The 19784-nt window shown below is 40.2% G+C and overlaps 2 protein-coding genes across 5 annotated transcripts in view; one reads left to right on the top strand and one right to left on the bottom strand.

Moving 5' to 3' along the window:
• Nucleotides 1–3835, bottom strand: part of SNX1 (sorting nexin 1) — a 39129-nt gene extending 35294 nt beyond the window's left edge. The window contains exon 1 of one of the 3 annotated variants that reach the window (XM_029951127.1): nucleotides 3764–3835. In XM_029951127.1, the coding sequence (XP_029806987.1) occupies nucleotides 3764–3778 (15 nt within the window). In that variant the 5' untranslated portion in view covers nucleotides 3779–3835. Of the gene's footprint in view, nucleotides 1–2055; nucleotides 2307–3763 lie in introns of those variants that run through there. The other 2 variants (XM_029951125.1, XM_029951126.1) reach the window with 2 other exon arrangements.
• A 193-nt stretch (nucleotides 3836–4028) lies between these two features.
• On the top strand, nucleotides 4029–19572 carry CIAO2A (cytosolic iron-sulfur assembly component 2A). Of its 2 annotated transcripts, XM_029952486.1 has the most exons (5): nucleotides 4032–4317; nucleotides 9642–9806; nucleotides 15248–15297; nucleotides 17201–17246; nucleotides 19099–19572. In XM_029952486.1, exons 1-5 carry the CDS (start codon nucleotides 4194–4196, stop codon nucleotides 19194–19196), a joined length of 483 nt encoding a protein of 160 aa, XP_029808346.1. In that variant the 5' UTR covers nucleotides 4032–4193; the 3' UTR covers nucleotides 19197–19572. The 2 variants fall into 2 exon arrangements, with proteins under 2 accessions (XP_029808347.1, XP_029808346.1); XM_029952487.1 differs by lacking the exon at nucleotides 15248–15297 and having other exon boundaries at nucleotides 4029–4317; nucleotides 19099–19188.
• The last annotated feature ends 212 nt before the right edge of the window (nucleotides 19573–19784 follow it).

Here is a 19784-nt window from a genome sequence, read left to right as displayed (position 1 = left end):
TTTAGTCAGCCTTCAAAGACCCTGTTTTTATTTAATTCTTCAGTGTTATTCCTTAAGACCCAGGGAATTCCCTATCTTTTTACACTGGCTCACAACTAAAACATTTATTGGAGGGGCACCTGGGTGGCTCAGTCGATTAAGCGTCCAGCTTTGGCTCAGGTCATGATCTCACGGTTGGTGGGTTTGAGCCCTGTGTCGGGCTCTGTGCTGACAGCTAGCTCAGAGCCTGGAGCCTGCTTCAGATTCTGTATCTCCCTCTCTCTCTGACCCTCCCCTGCTCGCACTGTCTCTCTGTCTCTCAAAAGTAAATAATAAAAAAAAAAACATAAAAAAAATTAAAAATAAAAAAATAAAACATTTATTGGAATATAATTCGTACTTAATGGCTATTTTAACAAACAAGTCACAGTTTAAATAGTGAGGACTCTTGGATTCTTGGCTTTCTGAAGATTAACATCAGAACAGACAGCTCAAGAAATGGCTTACGAGTAGCATTTTAGTTTCCTCGGCAACTCAATTTTCCTGGATCAAAATCTAACTAAAAATAATTATGCTCTCTGTGGTAGAACAAATTCATTCTGACTCCCTCTTCCTTTCTTTGGTTTGAAATTAGGCAAAGTACTTTCACAGTCTTACAAGAGAGAAGTATTGATGCCTCTATAAACTGAGATCAATCACATCCTAGCCTCTTCAACATTTTAGAGAACTCTAGAAAATAACTCATTACCCTTCCAGGGTCCTTTTTGGAAAATAAACCATCATTTGCCTATGTGACCAGTCACTTTCAATGTCAGAATTTCTATTTTCAGATATTCAGTTGGAATTTCTACCATCCCAGCAGTTATTAACAGTAATTGTTCTCCATAGCTTATGGAAGAATGACTACAGGAAAAGACCAAAAATTTGTTTTATATGAGATACAGACTAAAACAGTAGAAAGAATTATCTTTTAGAATAACAGAGACTTCATTGGACAGTTTAAGTGGTTATATTAGCATCAACAAGTACTTTTTGAGCTGGAATTATGAATTCAATTCCTGAATACAGTAAAGGGAAAATTCTGAAGATGTCACCAAAGGTATTTCCTAGAAATTTAACCTCTTTCTGACATAAATGAAACAAGCTTCTAACTTTTTCAGACACATGCTGCATAAAGAATTTGAAGCTGTTTTAGTCACTCATATACTGAATAACTACTATGAAGAGAAGTATTACCCAAGATAGAATACATAAATTCACAGACCTAGTACTGAAGTCTTCAACTAGAACGAAATGTACCAAGTGGTATGAGTCAGTATTCTTATAAAACAACCCAAAACATCTCCACTGGTTCCAGAAAAGATTACTAATTTCCACATTCCACATATAAAGATCAGTTTTTCCCAACACCTCTGATGATATTACTAAGTAAAATACCATTTCCTCCTCATATTTACAGATCTGATCCCACAAGTATTAGGCACTTTAGTACAACCCTTTAAAAGGGACAAAGCTTGTGGTTTATGTAGTTCTGTTAAGATTTTCTTTAGAGATCTGGAGTGAACCTAACTCCTGTAAACTAAATCTAGAATGGGCCTTTGGTAATTAACGGTATGTTTTGAGCTAATCAAGGATTTGTGGGCGGGTCGCCAGTCTGAACCACTCCAGAAAATACTATTCATCCTAGGAGCAGTAAAGTTAGGGTAAGGAAAGTCTGCATTCCAGCCCCTTATCCTGACCTATTAAATCAAGCCGACAGGAAACCTACATAAAACAGACCCGTGGGTCCTTGGGGTCACCACACGGCAGGGCCAAATGCCGGCCTGGGCAGCTCTTCGCTGTCAGGGACCTCGGCGAAGCCACCACACCCCTCGTTCCTCACCGTCGACCCCAGAGGCCTGGAAGTCAGGCCCCTACGTCTTGGCAGTCATTAACGGCCCCTAGGCCACGACCATCGTCACCAACGCAAGATCTCGCCGGGCCCACTCTGCCCAGCCTCCTCGACCCTCGCTTAGCCTCTCTTCCCTTTTGGGGCGCCCGCCCACCCGCCGGTCGCCCCGAAGGGTGCGAACTCACGGCAGCCGCGGCGCCGGTGAAAATGTCCTCCCCCTCGGTGTCGCTGTCCCCAGCCTCGGGTTCTGACCCCCCGGCCGCCCCCTCGGACTCTGACTCCAAGCCAGGGAAAGGTGGAGGGAGTCTCTCCGAAGCGCTACATACACCACCACCCGACGCCATCTTCCTCCACCCGCGGCGGAAGCCGCAACAACAACTTTATAGAGAGATAGCGCCGCGAGCAAAACCTTCCAGAGGAACGAGGAGTGGGATCGTCGTGACCAACCCAGTGGGACGCACAGGGCTGGGGCTCAGGGGTGGAGCCTAGCTGTTGGGGGCGGGGCAGGCCGGCTCACCCCTAGCGCCCAACAAATCCGAGCCCTGCATCGCAACGCTGAGATCTTAACTGAAGCGGGGCGGGGCGGGGGAGTGGGCCAGAAAAGGAGGAGCTAGGTAGAGGCTGCTCAGATTCCTAGGGCTCTTTGTGTTCTGGATAGCTTTATCTAACAGGCTTCTTAAGATGTTCGAATAAAGGAATTTGAAAGCTCTGCATGCCACGAAACTATGCCAACCACTGTGCTCTCACTGAGATTCAATAAATATTTTTGATTGAGGTCTCTCAACAGGCTGCAGTAAATTTTCGCCATTTATTCTTCGGACATTTAGCTAATTCATTCAAGAAATACATATTGAACATCTACCGTGTGCCTGGCACCCTACTATGCATTTGAGATCAGAACTAAACGGACTCAGCAGGCACTTGAGAGAGACAGGCATGCAAATGAACAATTCAACGTGTTCAGTGCTCTAATGTGCATAGTGAAAGAGGGTATCAGTTATGCTTGGAGATGCTGGGAGGACTTAGAGCAGGTGAGACATCAGTGCCCAATTTGGTTACAAGGCAGTTAGGGTTATCCTTTTAATTGCTGCCGAGTGAAGTGGAATAGATGGCAGAGAAATTCTTAAACTCTTAACAAAATTTTCCTGGGGCCTATCCACTTGTCTGGTGAGACTAAAGTCTAAATTAGCCAGACAATTACCAAAAGTTTAAAGATAAATTGGATATGTTAGCATAGGGTAATTCTGCAAAGTAATTCTTTCTTCTCAATAGAGATGAAATTTGCCATCCAGTTTGACAAAAGGTTTGCAAATTCCTCAACGTGAGGGATTGGCTCCCTGCCAGATCTATGTATGAACTGTTTGAATGCAGGGGCCGCCTCCTAATCTTTGTATTTTCGGCGTCTGTAGACCAAGTTTGGCAAAGTAAGTGTCCAACAAATGTTTGAGACTTGACTGGAGGGGCGGATGGATAAAAGTAATATCATCAACCTTGAAGTGGCATTCATCATAGCCACGAACACCAGAGGACTTAAACCGTTCTTTTTAGGATAACGATTTCCAATATGTCACTATTGGATATCCTGGGCACAGGGAAAGCGCTTTCGTTCTATGTTGTCTTCGAAGGCGACTGACAGAAATAGCTCCTAGTGGGGAGTTGTGCCGGCCTGAGTCCCTCTGAGACGAGAAAATCAAAAAGCCCTCTCCGCCTCCGCGACGCCTAACCAACCTCACTGGGCTCCCAAGTTATTCCGTTTCACGGCAACGGAAATTCACTTCCGGCGAGATGAGGAAGTAAGAAAAGTGGCTGGAAGCAGCTCCCTCAGAAAAATAATAGTAAAATCTCCTACACACTCTCCTCCAGCACTAGAAATCAAGATCTCCTTTACCCTACCTCTTCAGGATTCATCTTTAGCTTATCGAAGGCGCTGAGGCTGAGTGAGGCAAACTGTGGCAGGTAACAGACCGTTACCTACACCCCCAGTTCCCCGACAGAGACTACAAATCCCAAAAGACAGCTCTCTGTCTTCCGGAGAAAACGTCCCATACGTCCCAGCACGCAATGCGCATCGCGTTCTGGGAGGAATTTTTTTTTTCTCTTGTCCCGCCGAACCAAGCAAAGCATGCTGGGGCTTGTAGTCTTTGTGGGGCTCTTCCCTAGGTCCTTCGCGCTACTCCGTCGGGTCCCGCCTATTTTCTGCTCCCCTGGAGCTTTAGGCTTGTCCTGGCCCATTTGAAGACCAGGAAGTTGATAAATCGCGAGGCTTGCTGCTGAGAGACGGTGGCTCGAGTGGGACAATCGCCAGGGATGGCGGAGCGTGAGGATGGAGCGGGTGTCTGGGCTGCTTTCCTGGACGCTGAGCAGAGTCCTGTGGCTCTCCGGCCTCTTTGAGGGGGGAGCTGCCCGGCAGCCCCGGATCATGGAAGAGAAAGCGCTAGAGGTTTATGGTAATTAATTTTACCCAGAGCAGCGCGTGGCGTTGTGCGTAGAAACGGGAGTAATAGGGGCTTCACCTGAGGGTTGCGGGGGGAGACTCCGGTTTTTTCCGACCTTTTCTCTGGAGTCCTGAATCACGGAGGAATGTGGATCTTTCTAGGACCGGGGCTCTTCCGGAACCTGGGGCTAAGCCGAGCCTGGAGGCCTTAAACGCTTCATTTCCCTCTCATGCCCTGGTGGCCTTCTCCATACTTCTGGGACGAGCAGGCATCTAGGGTGTTTGGTTAGGAAAAAAGGCTGGCCTGCTTGTCTCCTTCCTTGAGTTCCCTAACCTCTGGATAGGCATTCCTCCTCCTGCCACCACCGAGAGCACTGCTGGGTGACTAACGAGTTGGGGACTGGCCCAAGGTCACTGCCTCTCTCAAGTGCAAAAGAAAATGCAGAGATCCCCTGAGAGAAGAGGAGGACAAGACTGGTTCCCCTGGGACAAGACTGGTACCTGGGCCTGGAACTTAGAGTTTCTTATCACAGCCCAGCCTGGAGTGCAAAAAAACGAATACACTGAAGCACACATATAGTCACATGTATTTTTTTTTAACCCCCTGGGACCATGTTCTTTGTACAGATGAAAAAGGTTTAGAATGGCTGAACAACTTCCCGGAGGTCACACTGCCAGTAAAGCAATAGCAAAAACCAAAGCCCTTATCTTCTGATTTCAAGCCTCATACACTTTACACCATTTCACAATTGCTTTATAACTACCTGTTTTGGGGCTTATGTAGTATTGTTGTTGAAAACTGAAAAGACTGGCAGTAACTAATGTTCAGAGATTCATGCTGACTGAGGGTGAAAGATTTAACCATAAGAATACAAATAAAATGTGGCCAAAGATTATTGGCCAGTAGAAGGAGGCCAGAGTTGGAAAAGACCTTTGGAGCCAATCTAATTTACCCCTCTCTTACTAGAGGCAGGACTTAACCCCAGCTAAATGATTATTATAAGTGGAATGATCCCCAGAAAATGGACACATTCCTGTCCTATCAGACTTCTGTCTACAGCATCTCAGGACAGAAGGGTACTTGGGGATATGGCTTTGGAAGAGAGATGGTTCTTGTTCTCGTTTATATTGAGGGAGACCTATATATGCAAAAATATACTTTTTTATTATATGCAATAGAAACCAATAGACCTGAATAAGAGATACAGACATTCAGAGGAAGGAGAGATCCTAATCTGTAATTGGAGAATCTGGAAAGAATTTAAAGAGGAGTTACTTGAGTTAGCCTTTGAAGTAGAAGTAGGTTCTGGATATATGGCGGGTAGAAGGCATACTAAGCAGAGAAAAAGAAGCAAAAGTGTATGGAGGTGAGAAAATAACATGTTAGGGAATGGTAGGTAGGGTCTGCAGGATAGGGTTTGTGGCTAAAGGTGGAAGCGCTGTCAAAAATTGTTTTAGGGGCACCTGGGTGGCTCAGTTGATTAAGTATCTGACTGTTGATGTCACCTCAGGTCATGATCTCATGGTTCATGGGAGGGAGCCTCATATTGGGTTGTTAGCTTGGAGCCTGCTTGAGATTCTCTCTGTCTCTGTTGCTCCCCCTACCCCGCTTGTGCCGTCTCCCTTTTTCTGTCTCAAAATAAATAAATAAACATTAAGAAAAAATTGTTTTAGATACCAGGTTGGAATTGGATACTGAAGGTTTAAATGTAAATAAAGAATATCGGTGTGGAGCCATAGAAGAATTTTTCTCAGGGGAGTAATGTGAGAAGAGCAGCATTATTTTCTTTCTAAAGAAATAAATCCAGAGCTCTCAAATCAGTAGAAAACCAGAGAAATTTAATGCAGGGTGAGATTTAATTTCAGGCTTAAGTGGCATATAAAGAGTATAATGGAGCTTATACAAATGAGCCTTACAGGGAATATGCCTAGGATGAGGGGAAGCAAATTTCTTTTTAAAAAGTGTGGGTTCCCTGATCCCCATGATCACAGAGCCTTGTGAAGAAGCTTTTTTTTTTTTTTTCCCCTGCCTCCATATTGAAATTCTGTGGATAATCAATTGATAAGTCCAGGAGTTGCTGGGGAGAAGGTGCAATTTGATTTGGTTTTCCCAGTAGCTTTTCTGATTACAAGGGTGTTATAAATAATACAACAAAACCTCAGACTTGAGAACATCATCCCATCCTTGTGAACTCCCTCTGCTCTCCTTTCTAACCCACCATTTCTCTCTCATTCTCCTTTTCCATCTTTTCTACAACTTCAGAGTAGGAAGGAAATCTTGTCCTCTCCAGGGCCAACCCAGGTTCCACGTCCATGGTCTTATTCCCTTCTGCTTATTTGCCACTCATCCCTCCACCCCCTATATTTTCAGTCTCTCTTCCTCGATTTGATCTTCCCCTTGGGCTATAAACCACTCAAGTTTCCCTTATGCTTCTGATTGTTCCACGATTATTTGTTTTCCCTTCCCTTCCCTAGGACTACATTTTCTGTTCCCACTCAGTACCCCTTTTGCAAGCTGGCTTCTGCCTTCATCCGTCTACTGACCACTGCTTTCTTACAGGTGATCTCCTGAGTGATAGATCCAAAGATCTGTTTTAACTCTCGTCCACCTGAATTTTTCTACGGCATTTAATGTTGTTAACCACCCTCCTTTCCCTCTCTGCTTCTTCCTTTTATTTCTCCTTCTGATCCCTGAACTAGTTGCTTCCCACAGATCTGTTCTTTGGTCTCTCCCTTCACATTAGTGGCTCTCAAGTTGAACTGTCCATAAGAAGAATCTGAAGAATTTTTTAAAAGTCTCAATGTCCAGGCTATGCTACAAATCTGTTAAATCAGGATCTTCTGTTGGGGGAGGGCTTGGACATCAGTTTTTGTTTGTTTTGTTTTGTTTTTAAAGCAATCCTAACGATTCCATTGTTCAGCCAAGCTTGAACTGTTAAGCTCAGTCTTTGTGAATCTGTGGGTTTAGCAACCATTATAGCTGTAGTGCTCTTGCGCTCTCTCCCCCCTTTTTTAAAAGTAGGTTTTTTATTTTAATTCCAGTATAGTTGACTTAGTGTTATATGAGTTTTAGGTGAACAATATAGTGACTCAACAATTCCGTACATTATTCAGTGCTCCTCATAAGTGTAGTCTTAATTCCCTTCACCTGTTTCACCCATTCCCCCACCCACTTCCCCGCTGGTAACCATCAGTTCCCTCTAGTTAAAAGTCTGTTCCTTGGTTTGCCTGTCTTTTTTTTCCCCCTTTGTTTGGTTGTTTCATTTCTTAAGTTCCACATAAAAGTGAAATCATATGATATTTGTCTTTCTATGACTGATACATGTCTTTCTATTTCACTTAGCATTATACTCTTTACCTCCATCCATGTCCTTGCAAATGGCAAGATTTCATTCTTTTTGATGGCTGAATAATATTCCATTACATGTATAATGCCTTCTCTCAGTCTTGTCTCATGTCTTCTCTATTCATCTATCACAGGACGCACTTGGGCTGCTTCCATAGTTTGGCTATTGTAAATAATGGTGCAATAAACATCAGGGTGCATGTATCTCTTGAATTAGTGGTTTTGTATTTTTTGTTTACATACCCAGTAGTATGGTTACTGGATTGTAGAGTAGTTCTATTTTTAATTTTTTTGAGGAACCTCCATCCTGTTTTCCAGAGTGGCTACAACAGTGTACATTCCCACCAGCAGTGCCCAGGGTTTCCTTTTTCTCCACATCCTTGCCAACACTTGTTTGTTATGTTGTTGATTTTAGCCATTCTGACAGGTATGAGGTGATATCCAAAATCTGTAAATCATTGTAGTTTTGATTTGCATTTCCCTGATGATGAGTGATATTGAGCATTTTTTTAAAAGTTTATTTATTTATTTGGAGGAGGGGATGGGAAGGGGCAGAGAGAGATGGGGAAAGAATCCCAAGCAGGCTCTGTACAGTCTGATTGGGCTCAAACCCACAAACTGTGAGATCAGACCTGAGCCAAAACTGAGTTGGTCGCTTAACCGACTGAGCCACCCAGCACCCTGCACATCTTTTTATGTGTCTCTTTAGCTCTGATGCTGTCTTAAGCCTTATGTCACCATTCAGTGTTTGCTGGAATGTTCCATTGGGTTGCCCCTTAAACACTTTGAAACCATTATGTATAAAATTGAACCCAGTTGCACCAGTCCCCACCCAACTTTCCTCCTGTGTTCTCCAGGGTCTGTTTTTGTTTCTCATTCTATAAGTGTTCTCCCAGACAGACAAAACCCGAGTCATCTTCCTTTTTCCCTTTCCTTGTCTGGTACATCCAAACAATTGTCAAATTCTGTTGATTCTGCCTCTGAAATGCCTTGTCCATCTGTCCCCTCTTCTCCATTACTATTGTCATGTGCCTGTTTTGGACCCAGCATTTACAGCTAGAATTCCTGGGCTCTACTCATAGTTCTGAGTCTGCCAGCTAGTAGGTGAGTTACTAGCTGACAATATAGTGCTGTCCATGTTACTCCCTTGGTCCGAACCTCTTGATTCCCTATTGCCTGTGGCTGACTGTAGAAGACCCTTGATGATCTGGCTTAAGCTCTTATATCCTCACTTACGCTGGGTTCTGGGCAGCGTAAAAAGACTAAACTTTTTTAAATTAAAATATTTTTAAGTAATCTCCTACGCCCAACATGGGGATCAAACTCATAACCCCAAGAATAAGAGTCTCATGCATTAGCAACTGAGCCAACCAGGCCTCCCTCAACTTCTGGTCCTTTAGTTTCCTTCACCTTAAATGTCAGATATTGAAATGTCACACATATTTAAAGGCTTATTTCAGATTCTGCTTTTATAAATCCTGATACCACATTCTCCCAAGCTAAAAGTTATTTCTTCACCTTGAGCTTCTGTGACACTTTCCTCTTACTTATATTCATTCAGCAATGTTGGATCCAAGAAACGAGGTATGATCTAATAATCAGGAAAACCGTTTTCTCAAAAGGAAACTGGTAGTGAAGATTCCTGTTGGAAATCTGGGGAGTTACTATGATATTTGTTTAAAAAAACAAATATCATTTAGATTAGGACTGGCAAAGTCATCCTTATTTAGAATACTCATGGGTTTTTCTGTTTTGTGTTTTTTTTAATATTTACTTATTTTTGAGAGAGAGAGAGAGAGAGAGCACAAGCAGGGGATGGGCAGAGAGAGAGGGAGAAAGAGGATCCAAAGTAGGCTCTGTGCTGACAGAGTTCTCAGGAACTGTGAGATCATGACCTGAGCCAGAGTCGGACACTCAACTGACTGAGCCACCCAGGTGCCCCTAGAATATTCATATTTTAACAAGATACATTGTCTCTGATGATTCTATAGATTTGATTCGAACCATCCGGGACCCAGAGAAGCCCAATACCTTAGAAGAACTGGAAGTGGTAACGGAAAGTAGTGTGGAGGTTCAGGAGATAAACGAAGAAGACTATTTGGTTATTATCAGGTTCACGCCAACAGTACCTCACTGCTCTTTGGCAACCCTTATCGGTAAGGCTTTATATATAAATATATTTTTAGTTCTAAGTTATTTTATTGATAGTGACCCAAAATAACAATCCACATCATGTATCACACCTTAGAGTTCCCAGAGTATTTTCAGATTTTTATCTTCTGTAGCCCTCACAGTTAGGCTATGAGAGAATTTTTCAGATGAGGAACCTAAGACTCCCAAGAGTCCAAGTGACTTGCTCAAAGTCATGTAGCCAGGATGAGGAGGCTGAGGCTCAAACCCAGGACTCATGACTCCAAACGTGAAAACTCCTTTAGTTACACTCTGTCGCTTCTCTTTGGTATACACCCCTGCAACGCCTAGAGAGCGGGGGTGAGCCAGTCTTCTCCTCAGTTCTAGAGATTGGAGCAGGTGTCATCAGACCTGCACTGCTGCCCTCACCCTCTGCTCCAGCTGCTCTGTTGGCTTCTGAAGTATGGTCAGAAGTCCTATTGGGAGAGGCGTTTTGTTTTTGTTTTTGTTTGTTTTTACTTTATTTGGGGGTTGATTTTGAAGGCTGTTTTCTATTTAAGAGTCTGTCTGCATTTCCAGTATTTTGGAATAGTTAGCAGTAAGATATGTAAGAGATAGCTTTGAAAATATACTTTGCTGTAAGGAAGATAAAGGAAATTTATTTCAAACCAAATGTTCATCAGTAGGGGATTGTTTAAATAATCCGTGCTGGTATATATTAACAGCGGAATACTACGTCGCTCTTAAAAAGAATGAAGAAGCTCTGCATGTACTGATATGGAAAAATCTTTATTATGTAGTGTTAAGAAATAAAAGCAAGTGTAATATTGCTACATTGTGTAAAAAAAAGGCAAAAATAGACATTTGTATTTGATGGCTTATGCATGCAGAATACATAAGAAATGAAGAGCTGTGATGGGGGTGGATGGTGGTGGTAGGAACCGGGCAGGTTGGACACAGGATGGGAGGGAGACTTTACTATATACCTTTTCATGTTTTTAAGTTTGTGAGCTACAGGAGTATTTTATCTATTTAAAAATAGATAAGTTTATAAAAAGGATCAAAAAGGTAAGCATTTTATTATTGCTTCCATTCTTGTGCTTTCTGCCTTTTCTTTTCTCGCTTGTTGATCTGGAATCCCTGTTAGCGACTTCTAGCATATGGGCTACATCTTGAGGTTTGTGAATCTGTAGATAATATTGTGACTATTAATATTCCATTAGAAAAAGTGGTTTTGGTGTTTGTTGGTAAAAATTTTATTTTTAAGTAATCTCTGCACAGCCTAATGTGGGCCTGGAACTTACAACCTTGAGATAGAGTCCCATGCTCTGCTGCCTGAGCCAGCCAGGCGCCCCAGAAAAAGCATTTTTGAATGCATCCTTATTTTTTTGTCATTGAACAGTTTCTGAATCACCAGGTATCAGGAGTGCTGCTGCTCTCTGGATGTGAAGGGAGTATCTTAAAATATTTTGGTATAAGAGTTGTTTTTTTAATTTTAATTAATTTATTTTTTAATTTATATCCAAGTTAGTTAGCATGTGGTACAACAATGATTTCAGGAGTAGATTCCTTAATGCCCCTCACCCATTTAGCCATCCCCCCTCCCACTGCCCCTCCAACAGATGCTTTTTATCTTGATGAGGTCCCAATAGTTCATTTTTGCTTTTGTTTTCCTTGCCTCTGGCGATGTGTTAAGAAGTTGCTGTGGCCGCGGTCAAAGAGGTTTTTGCCTGCTTTCTCCTCGAGGATTTTGATGGCTTCCTGTCTTACGTTTAGGTCTTCCATCCCTTTTGAGGTTATTTTTGTGAATGGTGTAAGAAAGTGGTCCAGGTTCATTTTTCTGCATGTTCCTATCCAGTTTTCCAGCACCACTTGCTAAAGAGACTGTCTTTATTCCGTTGGATATTCTTTCCTGCTTTGTCAAAAATTAGTTGGCCATATGTTTGTGGGTCCATTTCTGGGTTCTCTCTTCTGTTCCATTGATCTGAGTGTTTGATTTTGTGCCAGCACCACACTGTCTTGAGGACTACAGCTTTGTAATACATCTTAAAGTCTGGGAGTGTGATGCCTACAGTTTTGGTTTTCTTTTTCAAGGTTGCTCTGGCTCTTCAGGTTCTTTGCCGGTTCCATACAAATTTTAGGAATATTTGTTCTAGCTCTGTGAAGAATGCTGGTGTTCTTTTGATAGGGATTGCTGTATATAAGAGTTCTTAAACAGAGGGTCTATTACTTTAAGAGCCTTTAGCAAATTGATTTTTCAAAAAGTAATGTTTATTTTGTGTTTTTAGATTACAAAAGTAATATGTTTCTTGGCAATAATTTGGAAACCCTGCAAATGTATAAAGAAGAAAATAAAAACCAGCTGTCATAAAAGCATGTGTGCTTGGGGTTAAAATTCCAGTCTGTCAGGTCTGCCATTTTGTGGCCTTAGGCAAGTTACTTAACCTTTCTGAGCCTCAGTTTCTTTACCTGTAAAGTAGAGATAATAAGAATAGCAACAGAGTTACAAGGGTTAGATAATAGAAAGCATGAAATAGATAAGCATAGGCAATTTTTTATTTGTCATTAAATATTAGTTTTTAATTATATAGTCCTATAGGTTTGTGCTAATCACATCAGTATATCATAAGTTTTATGCCATTTAGATCACATTTAGACTTTCACAATTATAAACAATTCTATGATGAACAACTTCATATGTAAATATTTTTATATATCTCTAGTTATTGCCTCAGGATAAATTCCTTTAATTGGAATTATTGGGTCATATAAGTATTTTTAAGCCTCTTGGTACGTATTAGGAAATCCTTATTAAAAACTTTTGACCAAGGAATTAAGGAAATAATTCCATAAATGAAAATAGTAGCATGTAGAAAACCTTTATCATAAACTTATAATAATGCAATCTGGAACAAAGTATAATATCTATTAATGAGGAAATGGCACCAATATAATGGGATTTCTTACTGCTATTGAAAATAAATAAATCAGGGAATCAAAGTATCTGAGAAATGTATAGAAAGAAACTTAAGTACTAAGTTGAATTTGCATCATGATTGTAATTCTTGAAAAACTGTGTTTGTGAAAGTCCATGAAATAAAAGTAAATATAAAGATACCAAGATATGATTATGGTAGATATTTCAAATCTATACACTTTGTTTTTGTTTTTTTGAGAGAGGGTGCAAGTGAGTGAAAGGCGGGGTTGGGGGGAAGAGAGAGAGAGAAAGAGAGAAGTGGGGCTCACCCGAAGCAGAGCTCGAGCTCACAAACTGTGAGATCAAGACCTGAGCTGATGTCAGATGCTTAACTGACTGAGCCACCTAGGGACCCCCAGATTTGTATACTTCTAGAACGAAGTACTGTCAGGGTCAGGTTTTTTTGAGGGGGGGGTTTGGCCCTTTTAATTTGAGTTTCAGTTACGACCCTTGCCTTTTAAGAGGTTAGTAGAGTAGTGTAGTAACCATGTTCAATTAGTATGATTGGAAAACTCTAATAAAGAGAGCCCTCTTTCTGACATTTGGGAGGCATTTCCTATGAGCAGGTAGTACTAAACAGGGAAAGGCACCTGAGTGCGTTCTCCTGGGATCATTTAGGTTGTCACCTACTCAGAATTATCCTGGTTGGTAATTGCAGAGACAAGGAAGACTCCAAGGGGGTGAATGGGTAAGGCAGAGAAACCAGTTGATAACTATTTGTGTTATCAGACAAGAATAGCTAGAGGCAGGTGCGGTCCAATATGAAGTGCATAGGATTTGGAGTCACAGGGCCTATATTTAGCTCCCAGCTCTCCACTTGTTAGCTGTATGGTGTCAAACAAATCACTTTATCTTGATTCCTGGCTGTAAAATGAAAATGATACAATAGTAATAGCTAATATTTATTAGATAACTTTTTATATACCAAGTACTATTTTAGGCACAACTATTTACTACCTCTATAACAACCCTATATAGTGTGGTATTATTATAATACTTATTTTACAGATAAGGAAACTGAAGTTCAGAAGAATTAAGTAACTTGCCCAGGGTCACAAAGCTAGTATATTGTGGAGTCACTTTTGAACCTAAAGTATCTATCTCAGTACTGCTGTACTGCTTCTCTTGAGGATATTGATGCTCAAGAAAGTGCTTTATGAATTGTGAAGCTGTTGTTATTTACTCTGTGGGTAAAACACCTACCAACGGTGAGTAGAACACATGAGGATGTTCAGTTGGCATACAGGTAACAGATTAAAGAGACAATGTGGGGGGCAGAGGGAGGAGAGAGCTCTCCAGGTAGGCTTAAGGAGATGGTCTGAAGGGAAAACCCCTTTAAGAAGCAATACATTGTGTTTAGAGTTCTTGAAAATGTCTTATGGAATTACTGTGTTCTAGACTCGAAGCACTCTGAATCACTTTCTGTGCATAGCAAGAACAATTCAATTTACCGCCTGTGTCTAGGGATGTTGATTTAGTTAAAACTTCATTCCTTATTTTGAGGTGGGGGAGAAGTAGAGCATGGGCACTGAGAGTCTGTTCGAGGCCCAGTTTTAATTTCTCTTACAAGTCTCAACTGGGAAAAAAAAATCATTGAACCGACTTGGCATTGGGGTGGCTAACTGAACTTGAGAGGAGCTTATTTCAGGACAACAACTCTATTTGTACATTGTGGCATAGAGGATTCCAAACGTGTGGAGTTTTTTGTTCTTTTTAAAGTGGCTCTTACTTGTTTTATTTTTTGTGTGTTTTTTTAAATTTATATTTGAGAGAGAGCCAGAGACATATGTTTATATTTGAATATAATATATTTGAATTAGTATCTTATATTTGAATATAGTCTCTTCTATAATATCTTATATTGGAAGAGAGACACAGTGCTTGAGTGGAGGAGGGGCAGAGAGACAGAGACACAGAATCTGAAGCAGGCTCCAGACTCTGAGCTGTCAGCACAGAGCCCAACATGGCGCTCAAACTCATGAACCACGAGATCATGAGCTGAGCCGAAGTTATACGCTCAACCGACTGAGCCACCCTTGTGCCCATAAGTGACCCTTACTTGGTCTTAAATATTTGGGTGATCTGGTCTGTTATGAGTGTTCAATAAAGTGTAATGAGTGAACTGACCTTTACTTGAAGGCAAATTGATGTGGTAGAAAGGACCTAGGCTTTGCAGTTGTCTTGGGTTTCAGTCCCAGCTGCCACTTTTCTAGCTCAGTGACGTTGGGGCAAGATACATTGTAACCTTAGTTTCATAATTTATAGAATGAGTTTGGTAATATGTGGGTTATTGGATTATTATGAGGCGTATGTAAGACTATATAAAAGTTGCTAGCATGGTGTGTGGCTCAAAGGAAACCTATAATGGGGTGAGCCAAAGCTATTTCCAGCTACTGTACTAGATGGAGATATCTACACACAGCTGTTTGCTTTTTTCAAGAACTAATAAGAAGAGAAGAGGTAATTGGGGCCTTTTTTCCCCCTCTACAGGGCTGTGCTTAAGAGTAAAACTTCAGCGGTGTTTACCATTTAAACATAAGGTAAGGAAGATTTTGTTGTTTTATAACCGCTTTATTGAGATTTAATTCACATTTCACACAGTTCAGCTGTTTCAAGTGTACAATTTAATGGTTTTTAGTATCTTCCCTGAGTTTTTCACCCATCACTACTGTCAGTTTTAAACCATTTTTATCACTTCAGTAAGAAACCCCATACCTGTTTCCCCAAACCTTCCTGTATCCCAGGTAACCACTGATCTACTTTTGGTCTTTGTATATTTGTTTATTCTGTATGTTTAATTCAAATGGATTCATACAGTTTGTGGTCTTTTCTCACCTAAAATATTATTTTCAGAACTCATCCATGTTATAGCATGTGTCAGTATTCAATCCTTTTTATTGCCTTATATTATTCCATTGTTTGAATATACCATAGTTTATCTGTTGACGAGTTGATGGACATTTGGGTTGTTTCCACTTTTTGTCTATTATAAATTTGTTTGGGCATATGTTTTCATTTTTCCTCCACCTAGGAGGGGAATTGCTGGATCTTTTGCTAACTATATTTAACCTCTGGAGGAACTGCTGGACTGTTTTCCAGCACTACTTCACCATTTTACATTCCCACCAGCAGCACACGTTTTCTGATTTCTCCACATCTTCACTGACTAATCTGTCTTTTTCATTATAGCTATCCTGGTGGGTTGGAAGTGATGACTCATGGTTTTGATTTCCATTTCTCTGGTGGCTAAGAATGTTGAGCATCTATTCATGTACAAAATTTAAAACCAAGTAAGAGCCATTTAGAAAGGGCCATAAGTAACCCCCCAAATTTAGAATCTTCTATGCCTGCAAGGTTCTTGAGGTATATAGTTAGTTCATTTAGGAATAGCAGGGTAAATGCTTGACTTTTCCCCTTTATTTACCATTTTTCAGAGTAAGAAGTAATGCATAATTTAAACCAAAATAAATGAGTGTAGAGTGATTTTGTACCTTTTGCTGTGTTGTCTGGAATAAGAGTTAGTGTCATGCCACCAGGGAAATTTATATGATGCTTTGTTTTTTTAAAAAAAAGACTGTTCTAGATGATCTGTAGGGTCTCTTTTAACCATAACAAGGTATGATTTTTTTTCACTCTTGAAAATCCTTTATCTCAGTAGTAAGATAACTATATAAAGAATTAGTTGATACACTCCAGTGTTCTCTGGAGAGTATACATGGGTTTATCATATAGCATGCTTTATTTGCATTAGATTTGCAGTAATTTTGTGGGTTTATCTCAGAAGCTCTGGTTCTTGGAGGTTAGGCTAATCTTAGGGAGTGCAACAGGCCAGGAGGGATGGCTTAACTGATATTATACTTGAGAGTAAATTTAGCAATATTAACAGTGAATGAGAAAAAGGAGGATACTGAAAACTGTATTTTTTATTCCATTTTTATAAAATAAGCAAAGAAAAGAAATTTCCAACCTTGGGGTGTGTGTGTGTGTGTGTGTGTGTGTGTGTGTGTAAAATCTATATTCCATTATTAGGTATGGAGAAAAATATGGAAGAAACTTCACTAGATTATTAATATAGCTTTCTCGGGGCTTGGGGCAGGGTAGAAGTTTAGATACTTTAGTTACTACTAATTTGGGAGGAAGAGGTAGAGTGTAGGGTAGAGAGATCCATGTGTGAAATACGTATGCAATCTCATTTGTGTAAACTTTTATTTGTGTATGTGCATTTTAAAAAGTAATTAACAGGAATAACCCTGCAGGCCTTCCCCCAGGTAACCAAAATTTAAAATCCTACTAATATCAGTCCTTGTTTTAGAGGGCTCTGTCACTGATGTTAGAAAGAGGGTTTGGCCTTTCATCCTTAAGCTCCTGAGTTCACCGTGTATTGCACTTCACTCATTATCATAGAGTGCTCTAAATGTTTTGCTTTTAATATTTTCTTCCTAGTTGGAAATCTACATTTCTGAAGGAACCCACTCAACGGAAGAAGACAGTAAGTCAATCTTGACTCATTTAAAAAAAACCAACTTCAGATAGTACTTCATCTTGGATACCAAATTATTCTGCCATTCAACTATTTACGGGTCGTTTGCAAAAAAGTGCGAACTAGTTATTAGTTCTTCTTTGAGGTGGAGAAACATAGACTTTTCAAGGAAGTCGTTTTTCAGTAGGAATCTAGGTGAACTAGAGGTAGGCCGGCTCTGTGGATATTGGCTGGTTTAGGCTAGTAGCTGCCCATCTGTTAAGAATATCCAGCTTTAGGGACCTTGACTTATAAACTCTAAGGAGGGCTTGATATTTTTCTTTGATGCAGGATAGAGAGCTATGTACTTGAAACTGAAGGTCTAGAAAAGAATATGGACATTTCTTTTGAACTCCTATATCGAGAGTGCTTTTAGGAAATTATAGACAACAGATATGGACCAATACCTTTATTATATGAAGATCCATGCAGCCTCATTAAAAAAAGACCTAGTAGATGAACAGAAAATTCACAGAAGAACTAAGAGATAAACATGGGGTAATATTCTCTCTCATTATTAATTAAGGAATTGCAAATTACAACAAAAGTATGGAGCCATTTTTCACTTCTGCTTTATGTATATGTTTGTTTTTATTTATAGTACCAAATATTTTTCACCAATTGATAGCTCATGTATTGTTGTTGACAATATAATTGGTAAAAAATGTTGTGAAGTAATTCAGTGATAAGAATCAAACCATGAAAATATTCAGATCCCTTGATCTAATAAGGCCACTTTTAAGAACCTTTCCAAAAAGAAGGCTGTATGTATAAAGGTGCTCTATGTAGCATGGCCTTTATAGTTAATGTAGAAGACCTACAATTTTTGATGTATTAAATAACCCTGTAGTTTAAAAAAAGTAGGTTAAAGAGGGAAAATTTCAAAATTGTATTTAGTCTTTTTTTTTTAATGTTTTATTTATTTTTGATACAGAGAGAGACAGAGCATGAGAGGGGGAGGGTCAGAGAGAGAAGGAGATACAGAACCAGAAGCAGGCTCCAGGCTCTGAGCTAGCTGTCAGCACAGAGCCTGATGCGGGGCTCGAACCCACGAACATGAGATCTGACCTGAGCCGAAGTCGGAGGCTTAACCGACTGAACTACCCAGGCGCCCCTTTACTCTTTATGGAAATATGTATATGGACAAAGACTAGAAAGAAAGAGATGAAAATAGTTGTGGAACATGGAAAGAGCCTAAATGTCCATCACCTGATGAATGGATCAAGAAGATGTGGTATATATACACGATGGAGTACTACATGGCAATGAGAGGGAATGACATATGGCCATTTGTAGGAAAGTGGATGGACCTTGAGGGTGTCATGGTGAGCAAAGTAAGCCAAGCAGAGAAGGACAGAAACCATATGTTTGCACTCATAGGTCTAACAGGAAAGCAGGAGAGACCTAATGGAGAACCAGGGGGAGCGGAGGAGGGAGAGAGAGTTGGGGAGAGAGAGGGATGCAAAACTTGAGAGACTATTGAATGCTGAAAATGAACTGAGAGTTGAAGGGGAAGGGGGAGGGGGGAAAAGAGGTGGTGGTGATGGTGGAGGGCACTTATGGGGAAGAGCACTGGGTGTTGTATGGAAAACAATTTGACAATAAAATATTATGGAAAAAAAAAAGAAAATAGTTGTGGAACAGTAAAAGGATTATAGGGTGTATTTTTCTCTTTAAGTCTCCCTTTTAGAACTTAAGAATAATTCACCAAAATCAGCTTTAATTTATCAAGGAGTTAAATTCTGTTTTAACAGGCTAAAAAAAAATTTTGTTACTGTATATTGACCCAATTCCTATGCTAACTTTTGTCTGTATTTTGCAGTCAACAAGCAGATAAATGATAAAGAGCGAGTGGCCGCTGCAATGGAAAACCCCAATTTACGGGAAATCGTGGAACAGTGTGTCCTTGAACCTGACTGATAGCTGTTTTAAGAGCCACTTAACTTTAATTGTTTGATACATTTGTTTAAATTCTTTGTAAAATGTAAAAGACTCATGTTTAATACATAGGTGATTTGTACCTCAAAGCATTTTTTAAATGGATAATTTGCAAGGGAGATTTAATTATATGTAGTACTTAATTTGTTCGGTGTATAATATTCTCAGGATTTGTAACACTTAAATGATCAGACAGAAGAATATTTTCTAATTATTATGTGTCAGATGAGTTGCTATTTTTCTGATGCCTCTTCTGGTACTACTTTTCATGTCAAATATTTACCGTGTCCAAATGTATTCAATTGAAATCATTACTCTGTAGAATAAATAAAACAGAGATGATTCTTGTAATGACATACTTTAGAATGTTTTTATTGAATTACAAATTTTAGTGTAAATGTCAACTCTAAAATTTTACAAAGCTTTATTTTTTTATTATTATGTAGAATCAGAAATTTGAGAACCAGTGAGAACCCTTAAAATAAACCCTAGGCCCTGTCTTCCTTCAATGAGAATCTGGGACCCATTTGTAGATGAGGAAGAAACGTGGAGAGGGCCAGATATCCTACA

The sequence above is a fragment of the Suricata suricatta genome, chromosome 9 (assembly GCF_006229205.1).
Source record: "Suricata suricatta isolate VVHF042 chromosome 9, meerkat_22Aug2017_6uvM2_HiC, whole genome shotgun sequence".
Classification (NCBI taxonomy): domain Eukaryota; kingdom Metazoa; phylum Chordata; class Mammalia; order Carnivora; family Herpestidae; genus Suricata; species Suricata suricatta.
Note: the sequence above shows the minus strand (reverse complement) of the source record. Positions and strands in the feature narration are given on the sequence as shown.